This window comes from Coregonus clupeaformis, unplaced genomic scaffold (assembly GCF_020615455.1).
Source record: "Coregonus clupeaformis isolate EN_2021a unplaced genomic scaffold, ASM2061545v1 scaf0202, whole genome shotgun sequence".
NCBI lineage: Eukaryota > Metazoa > Chordata > Actinopteri > Salmoniformes > Salmonidae > Coregonus > Coregonus clupeaformis.
In genome coordinates, this window is record NW_025533657.1 from 436,782 (window position 1) to 446,781 (window position 10,000).

General features: G+C 42.9%; 1 protein-coding gene across 1 annotated transcript in view; it reads left to right on the plus strand.

Moving 5' to 3' along the window:
- LOC121560100 (meiotic nuclear division protein 1 homolog) overlaps nt 1-8,085 on the plus strand; it is a 34,231-nt gene extending 26,146 nt beyond the window's left edge. Inside the window, 4 exon segments of the mRNA XM_041873140.2 lie at nt 6,497-6,541; nt 7,927-7,945; nt 7,947-7,986; nt 7,988-8,085. Of these exon segments, the coding sequence (XP_041729074.2) occupies nt 6,497-6,541; nt 7,927-7,945; nt 7,947-7,986; nt 7,988-8,032 (149 nt within the window). The 3' untranslated portion in view covers nt 8,033-8,085.
- The last annotated feature ends 1,915 nt before the right edge of the window (nt 8,086-10,000 follow it).

Here is a 10,000-nt window from a genome sequence, read left to right on the forward strand (position 1 = left end):
CACTCGCCCCAAGAATCATTCCATTAAAGTGGACATGCATGCCTGTGATCCCAGCCGTAGAAGAATACACAGCAACCCCAGACACACTGCAGCAGCTCTTTTAGCTGAGATCTCCAAAACGAGATCCTGTTCTACTGGTTGGCTCCTTGGGGTGTTTCCCTCTGTCTCAGTGCTGGGGTCAAGGCATCTGAGGCTGCCTGCACTGCTGTAGGTATTGACAAGATGTTGCTGTAGATGTTATTTACTCTCCTCTGCCTCACCACTGTCAAGGCTGTCTTTGTTGTCATAGATACTCTGACATCTCCATGTACTACCTATGTCAAGCTGATTCAACCTAAATGTCTTTACTGCTCTATAATACTTGTCTCTTCTCTGAATGTGTGACAGAACTGTGCAGTTAGGCACTCTGTTAAGGACTTCCTGTGTTGTACCAGGAAGAGAGAAAGTCTTCTATATATGTGACTAGCTGTAACACAGTTATTTTCAACTTGAGGTGGCCAGATCGCTCTTTTAAAAAAAAGCAGCAATATGAATATTATTTTATTTATTTTTTACAACCATTTCAGAATGTACACTACTTAAAGTTTTTGTTGCTGAACAAACAATTACTGAGGTGTGACAAATTTTTGATTAATCTTTGGGAGGTTTTATTTTTCCAAAAGTACCACAAAAAAAAAACAATAGATCTCTCCTTAGCAAAGTAAAGTAGCAAAGTTTTATTTTATTAGCTGAAAGACCTCTACTTGAAAAGCCTGTATCAGTCAACAAGCTCATGTCCATTTTTACTTGAATTTCTGCTCTTAAATCTTGAGTAGCTTCAGCACCAGCTATTAGATTTGCTATCAAGAGATCTTGATACAACTACAGTGGGGGGAAAAAAGTATTTAGTCAGCCACCAATTGTGCAAGTTCTCCCACTTAAAAGATGAGAGGCCTGTAATTTTCATCATAGGTACACGTCAACTATGACAGACAAATTGAGAAGAAAAAAATCCAGAAAATCACACTGTAGGATTTTTAATGAATTTATTTGCAAATTATGGTGGAAAATAAGTCTTTGGTCACCTACAAACAAGCAAGATTTCTGGCTCTCACAGACCTGTAACTTATTCTTTAAGAGGCTCCTCTGTCCTCCACTCGTTACCTGTATTAATGGCACCTGTTTGAACTTGTTATCAGTATAAAAGACACCTGTCCACAACCTCAAACAGTCACACTCCAAACTCCACTATGGCCAAGACCAAAGAGCTGTCAAAGGACACCAGAAACAAAATTGTAGACCTGCACCAGGCTGGGAAGACTGAATCTGCAATAGGTAAGCAGCTTGGTTTGAAGAAATCAACTGTGGGAGCAATTATTAGGAAATGGAAGACATACAAGACCACTGATAATCTCCCTCGATCTGGGGCTCCACGCAAGATCTCACCCCGTGGGGTCAAAATGATCACAAGAACGGTGAGCAAAAATCCCAGAACCACACGGGGGGACCTAGTGAATGACCTGCAGAGAGCTGGGACCAAAGTAACAAAGCCTACCATCAGTCTTTCAGCATGACAATGATCCCAAACACACCGCCCGGGCAACGAAGGAGTGGCTTCGTAAGAAGCATTTCAAGGTCCTGGAGTGGCCTAGCCAGTCTCCAGATCTCAACCCCATAGAAAATCTTTGGAGGGAGTTGAAAGTCCGTGTTGCCCAGCGACAGCCCCAAAACATCACTGCTCTAGAGGAGATCTGCATGGAGGAATGGGCCAAAATACCAGCAACAGTGTGTGAAAACCTTGTGAAGACTTACAGAAAACGTTTGACCTGTGTCATTGCCAACAAAGGGTATATAACAAAGTATTGAGAAACTTTTGTTATTGACCAAATACTTATTTTCCACCATAATTTGCAAATAAATTCATAAAAAATCCCCTACAATGTGATTTTCAGGATATTTTTCTCATTTTGTCTGTCATAGTTGACGTGTACCTATGATGAAAATTACAGGCGCCTCTCATCTTTTTAAGTGGGAGAACTTGCACAATTGGTGGCTGACTAAATACTTTTTTTCCCCCACTGTATGTGTTAAATTGAATGTATTTATTTTTAACATTGAAGGATTCAGTCAAGGGGTACAATTCAAACATTAAAAGCAAATAGAGTACTTCAAATGACATTGATAAGAAATCCATACAAACCATTAGGAAAACAAAACATTATCAGCACTCAATACATTTTAAGAAATGCAGCTGAGCCATAAATTGCTGGCTTGGTTCCTACAGGTGAGTCTGCTTTGAGTTAGCCACTAGCATGGATGCCCTCGTATTTTGAGAAGCCAACTTAGAACTTTTATGTAGATTTTGGAGTTATGGATTGGCTACCATCTCACAGATCCAGAAGCGCAATTCACTGCATTCTTCTCTTGGGTAGAAAAATGGGTCCATCACTCTGCACAGTCCTCATCCTTGCCTTGATAACTCAGGTTCTCCTCTTGACCAGTACCCTGTAGACAGAGGTGTGTCGTCCACCCATGTTTATGATCACCAGGTCTGCTTTCCTCCCAGGATTTGGTCTCAAACTGGAGCTAAAATGTCTCCATCCCAGTTTCTCTAGCCCAGAGAGCTTTTCTTGTAGACTGACAATCACTTTATTATAGTGGACACTCAGGCCTATGATCTCAGCCAGAAGGACAACAGCCCCAGCAACTCTGGACGGTCTGGAGTGCTGATCTCCTTGGGGTGTTGCCCATTGTCTCAGTGCTGGGATCATGACCCTTGCGGGTGCCTGCACTGCTGTAGACATTGACAAGATGTTGCTGTATATATTCATATTGACTCTCTTCTGCCTCATCCCTGTCAGTGCTGTCTTTGTTGTCATAGATACTCTCAGACCTCTCCATCTCCATGTACTACCTATGTCCTTCTGATTCAACCAGAATGTCTTTACTGCTGTCTAATACATGTCTCTGCCATGTGTCTGTGACAGTTCTGTTTAGCTAGGGACGCAGTTAGGGACTTTCTGCCAGACCAGGAAGAGAAGGGCTTCTATATATGTGACTGGCTGTAGCGCAGTTATTTTAACTTGAGGCGTCCAGATTGCTCCGCCAAAAAAGCATGAGGCGTGTTCCTTCGGTTGAGGAGTGGGCCTAGCACATTCACATAATTTGAAAATGATGGCAAAAAAGACGCTAGTTCTGTACACACATTGTAACTGCCTGAGTGAGACTTCTAACATCTATCCAGCATGTGGTTCTTCAATTGACCCAATAGGGTTTAAAAAAATAAACTGTTACCTTTGCTGTCAAAGGCAACATTACTTTTATTATAATGAACAAAAATATAAACGCAACATGTAAAGTGTTGGTCCCATGTTTCATGAGCTGAGACATTTTCCATACACACAAAAACCTTATCTCATTTTGTGCACATTTCTTTACATCCCTGTTAGTGAGCATTTCTCCTTTGCCAAGAGATTCCATCCACCTGACAGGTGTGGCATATCAAGAAGCTGATTAAACAGCATGATTATTACACAGGTGCCCCTTGTGCTGGGGACAATAAAAGGCCACTCTAAAATGTGCAGCTTTGTCACACAACACAATGCCACAGATGTCTCAAGTTTTGAGGGAGTGTGCAATTGTCATGCTGACTGCATGAATGTCCACCAGAGCTGTTGCCAGATAATTTTATGTTAATTTCTCTACCATAAGCTGCCTCCAACGTGCGTTTTAGAGAATTTGGCAGTACGTCCAACCGGCCTCAAAGTCGCATACCACGTGTAACCACGCCAGCCCAGTACCTCCACATGCGGCAGCTTCACCTGGGGGATCGTCTGAGACCAGCCACCCGTACAGCTGATTAAACTGTGGGTTTGCACAACCAAAGAATATCTGCGTAACGTGTCAGGAAATCGTCTCGGGAAGCTCATCTGCATGCTCGTCGCCTCACCAGGTTCTTGACCTGACTGCAGTTCGGCGTCGTAATCGACTTCAGTTGGCAAATGCTCACTGGCACGCTGGAGAAGTGTGCTCTTCAGCGTTTCAACTGTACCGGGTAGATGGCAGACAGAGATCCTGAGGCCTATTGATGTGCCAATAATCCACTGCCATCACCTCATGTTTCAGCATGATAATGCCCCATGTTGCAAGGATCTGTACACAATTCCTGGAAGCTGAAAATGTCCCAGTACTTCCATGGCCTGCATACTCCCCAGACATGTCACCCATTGAGAATGTTTGGGATGCTCTGGATCGACGTGTACGACAGCGTGTTCCAATTCCCGACAATATCCAGCAACTTCGCACAGCCATTGAAGAGGAGTGGGACAACTTTCCATAGGCCACAATCAATGCCTGATGAACTCTATGCGAAGAGATGTTGCGCTGCATGAGGCAAATGGTGGTCACACCCAGATACTGACTGGTTTTCTGATCCAAGCCCCTACTTTTTTTTTTTACTATCTGTATTCCCAGGCATGTGAAATCCATAGGTTAGGGCCTAATTTATTTATTTCAATTGACTGATTCCCTTATATGAACTGCAACTCATTAAAATATTTGAAATTGTTGTGTTTTATATTTTGTTCAGTGTAGGTGAAACTCAGAGCAGATTACTTTTAAAAAGCCTGTATCAGTCAACATGCTCATGTCCATTTTTAACCTGAATTTCAGTTCTTAAAGCTCGACTAGCTTCAGCAGTTTTTAATTGATCTACACCGCTGCTTGTCTTAACTTGCCATCCTTTTAGCAGCATCAGAGAAATCAAGAATCGGTAAACAGAACTCCCTTGTAAAGCACATAACGCCGCCATTATTGCCAGGGACAACATTTACACACACAGGCGCTATGGATATACTGTAAGTCTGCTAAGGATGTTTAATCTTTGTTATAAATTCAGGATTTAGAGTTAAGACTGACAAGCGCTTTGTTTGGTTTCTATGGTCTAAGTGCTATGATAGTGTGGTGCTTTGTAAAGAATAGAGTTCAGATAAAGTTGGCCCTTGTCTTTCAGCTTCAATACTGTTGCTTAAGTCAAATGTTGTTGTTTTTTTCCTAGACCAGCATCAAATCTGTTAGTAATTTGTGTGGACATAAACCTTGACTTATGCTTACTTACGTTAAACATTTATGCTTACTTAAACACTTGAGCATTTTATGCTTACTTTTATTTATTTGCACGTACAACTTTTTCTTATAAATTTGAGTTGCCAGTGAAATCCAGTTGAGCAAGCAAAAAGCGGAAATGGTATTTGCAATTCAAAGTGCGGCCTCTGACATGTCAAGTTTGTTCCCCATAACCAGTTTTTGTTTTGTTTTTGTATCCTTTCTCTTACTGAGAGGACTCACTTATTGTTACTCATTTTACCATTTCCCAAATTGCCTTTTGTGATTAAACCTGTGTAAGTACGTTGACTTGGACATAGTTACTGTATGTATTCTTTGGTCTCAATGGGTTTGGACAATTAGTTAATGTAGTTTAAGAGATGCGAAACGGTATAGCTCTGTCCTTTTTCCTGATGGAGCCGTATTGAGTTCTTGTTCTTTGGGGACAAAGGCCTGTGACTTGCGTGACAAACAAAAAAAAGGCCACAGATATGAAATTAGATTTTATTTATTTCAAATGACTGTTGCATTCGTTGCTACAGCAATAGGTACAAATCAAAGTTACCCCCTGCCTCTACTCGCTGATCCGAAGCAAGATTTCCTTTCTCATCTAGTAACCACTCAGCATATCATCACTGGTGTCGAAAATCTGATCCAGGAACAGCTCCTTTGAGGGCATCTTTTCCCTGGAGATGGAGGTGTTACTTGGCTTCCAGCGAACAATGTGGCTTTGGCCAAGCTAATGTGGCCCAGCTCCCCCCTTGGCTGGCGCTCCCGTGCCCCTCTGCCAAGAAATTGGAGCCCCAGCGCTGCACTCTCTCCTCGGTGCTAGGCTAGGTAGCGTGTTACACTGACTTAGCAGATTGACCTGTCAACTCCCCCGAGCCATGGCTATTCACAAAGGGCTGTAATGGATGGGGCACACAGTGTAACTCTCACTTTGGAATTGAAAGTGGTTTGTGTGCGCTTGAGGTGATGGATTGGCTTGGACAGCGAGCGTCAGGGCTGGGGAGTCGGACTGCGGGAGGGATTTCTCTGGTCAGAGCATTGAAAAAGAAACGCACTCCCCCAAAGGGCTCAACTCCAATTCAATTAAAACTGGCACTGTAGTGTTTGCGTAGTAGTGTGTAAACGTACCTTTGTTTCCTGTAGTCAAGTGATATGTAAGAATATTCAATTAATTGCATCGACTCTTTCGAATGAGAGGCTGGTTTCCTGGACCCAGATTACTCCTGGACTAAAATGCATGCTCAATGGCAAATTTATCTCGAAAGGGTTTGTTAAGTCCAGGAGTAGGCTCTGGGTCATGGATACCTACCCTCAATATCTGATCAGTTTTTGGTCTTTGTCTAACATTGCAGACAGTTGCATAAGTACAGTACCTGTGTGTTGATGGTGGGTTTGTGTCTTGCAGGAAAGTCCAATGTCACAGCTAAAGAGGCAGTGTCCAGATGGACAGGTGAGTCAACTGAAAGACAAACCTCACACACACACACACACACACACAAGAAATCCAGACAAACACAAGTTTTCTTCCCATGACCTTTTTTTTTTGAGTCGTGTAGGAAGAGGCACAAACCGTTTCAAAGGGGTATTTCTCTAGGAATCCCATTCTGTGATGACAAAGCTCTTGTTTGCCATCACAGAAAATACCTGAAGGTTCTGAAAACACACAGTACCTACTAACTGCAGCCCTAAGCACTCCCCATTGTGGCCTGTGTCAACTCCCCGCATACACTGCACAGGCTCCCTGTGCACTACATTTTTTACATTTTTAGTCATTTAGCAGACGCTCTTATCCAGAGCGACTTTATTTTATTTTTTATTTATTTTACCTTTATTTAACTAGGCAAGTCAGTTAAGAACACATTCTTATTTACAATGACTGCCTACACCGGCCAAACCCGGACGACGCTGGGCCAATTGTGCGCCGCCCTATGGGACTCCCAATCATGGCCGGTTGTGATACAGCCTGGAATCGAACCAGGGGGTCTGTAGTGACTCCTCAAGCACTGAGATGCAGTGCCTTAGACTTACAGTTAGTGAGTGCATACCTTTTTCATACTGGCCCCCCGTGGGAAACGAACCCACAACCCTGGCGTTGCAAGCACCATGCTCTACCAACTGAGCTACGTGACCCCGGCGGTAACCTGGGGCGACCAGTGATCTCAGGGTGATTATGGTCGTGGGGAGGGACTACAGGGAGTTAGGTGCTACTAGGTGGTGTTTAGTGAGGAGCAGGGTTAGTGTTTACATACCAGCTATCGTGTTGCAGTGGATAACTCACCTTAATCTATGGCCCTTTCTCACTGGGTGAACACACACACAGGCTTTCCCCTCTCACGATCACACACAGCTTTGCATGCACGCGACACACACACACACACACACACACCAGGGTTCACACCACACCCACTCTGTAAATACAGTGTCATTACATAACGTTAGAGAGTGAATGTTATCCGGCCTGGGTTTATTGTTAAGTCTGACAAGTCACTTAAAGGTGCAATTAGACCTATCCGTTGATCCCGCGGGCCCCAGGGAGTGAAAGTGCTCTGCTAACCTTCTCATAAAGTATCAACTTTTACTCACAACAAATCTCTATTAGGCAACATTGAAGTCACGTCAGAATTCTTTAAATGTAAGTTATATTTGTTAATCTGTTTGATGAATGATAATGCGACGCATCGGAGTGAGAACACAACAATATGCGGTGATCCCATTGTTCTAATTTGACTGTATTTGTGAGTCAAATTAATTCATTTCACTGTTTCGAATGAATGAGATCAGTGAGAAACATGAGTTGTTAATGTAGTTTTCTAATCATTGTATTTTTGTCTGCAGATAACGTCTTTGCCATCAAGTTGGGCCAAGAGGAAGTTTGGTTTCGACGACGGACGCATCGTATAAAGCCTTCGGGATACCCGAAGACTTTGATTACATGGACTGAATGCACTATCTGTAATTTCTATGAATTGTTTTTGTTAATTGAGTGACAGCCATTGCACACACGCAATGCAAGTCAAACATGTTACTTTATGTTGGAAGGACACTAAATCCACTCAGGCAAGCACCCCCAAAAAACAGCCTTATGCTTTTGTAGTTGACTCGGAGCAGCAGCCATTTTGGCGCTCGCTCAAGGCCCTCGCAGGTGCAAATGCTGCTTATGTGGAACCTGAGAAGGCGCTGTGCTAACCTTTTGGCTGTTCCATGTGGGGGGGCTGACTTTTGGGACACCTGTTTGCATGAAAATCGAGAGCCCAGAGTCGTTGTTGATTAGCTGTGTACTGCACTTGACCCCACACACACACACATCAAACACCCATGCAATGTTAAAAATCTGATCTTACGTGATTTAAACAGATGGAAATGAAACCAGCCACTCATGTTGTTTTTGCTCCCCCCACGTACCCTATCTCAATTTACTTTGACAAAAGACGCATCTGCCACTGTGGCACCAGGACTGACTGAACCTGCCTTATCTCATGTTTAAATCAAAGGGAGAGAGGGAGAGGGTCGGTTGTCGACAAAAGGTGCTTGGTGATTGACAATGCAGTGGCGTGGAGAGCGATGCAAGGAGCACCGAAGCACAATAGAAGCGCCACTGAAATATCGTCAAGGAGGCTTTTCAGTGGGGATATGTTTAGAATTCACAAAATTTAGAAGAGCCATAAATTATAGCTCCCTGTAGCTTTATGGTCTTGTGGTTCTGTAGAGTCGAGACTGAGGTGTTCAGATTTTGTTGTTGAAAACATGATGGATGATCCGTTTGAATGGAGAGGTGAATGATTGGTAACATTGCATTAAAGTCTTTGTTATGTTTTATCTTAACTGTTGTATTTTCCACAGGCCCACGTGTACCTTAACTGATTTCATATGCCTTGAATTTCCAAGCAACAGGGTGAGCGCATCACCTTTAATTTTCTGTCAGAACTGGAATGTGGCGAAAACCTCTCAAACACAAAGGGCAGCATTTTTCTGCCGTAGCCGTGATTTATTCCAACGTGGTAAGAGCAGAAGGGGTATTGTTGTCGTGATCGGTCCAGAATTGTTTTTGTGTTTTTGCTGTCTTGAAGTATTTGACTGTTTTTGTCAAACTGCACAAACAATGGGTAGAATTTCTGTGCTCATGGAGTTGACTCTCCAGATGCCATTATACTACTAGGGGTATGAGAAGTATCCACACAGATCCTACCCATCTCTTCACTTTGTTCAAACTGTACATGTATTGTCACTGCACCCATTTACTGCTTTATCCTTATGTATGTTGTTCATGTATTTAAAAATGTTCCCATAATTCCATTCTTCCATTATAGCAGATTCAGCATTATTGTATATAGGGAAAGTGGGATATCTAGTCAGTTGTAAAACTGAATGCATTAATCTGAAATCTGTCTTCGCATTTAACCAAACCCCTCTGAATCAGAGAGGTGCAAGGGGTGGCTTTATCGAAATCCACATAATCAGCGCCCCGGGGATCAGTTGTTGTTGGGGTTTAACTGCCTTGCTCAGGGGCGAACGGACAGGCTCTGAGATTCGATCCAGCAACCTTTCGGTTACTGGGACAACACTTCTACCAGCCATGCTACTGCTGCCCTGTATGACATGCTTACTACTATACTAATACTATACTGAACAAAAATATTAACTCAACATGTAAAGTGTTAGTTTCATGAGCTGAAATAAAAGATGCCAGAAATGTTCTATATGCACAAAAAGCTTATTTCTCAAATGTTGTGCACAAATTTGTTTACATCCCCGTTAGTGAGCACCTCTCCTTTGCCAAGATAATCCATCCAACTGACAGGTGTGGCATATCAAGAAGCTGATTAAACAGCATAATCATTACACAGGTTCCCTTGTGCTGGGGACAATAAAAGGCCACTTAAAAAGGTGCAGCTTTGTCACACAACACAAT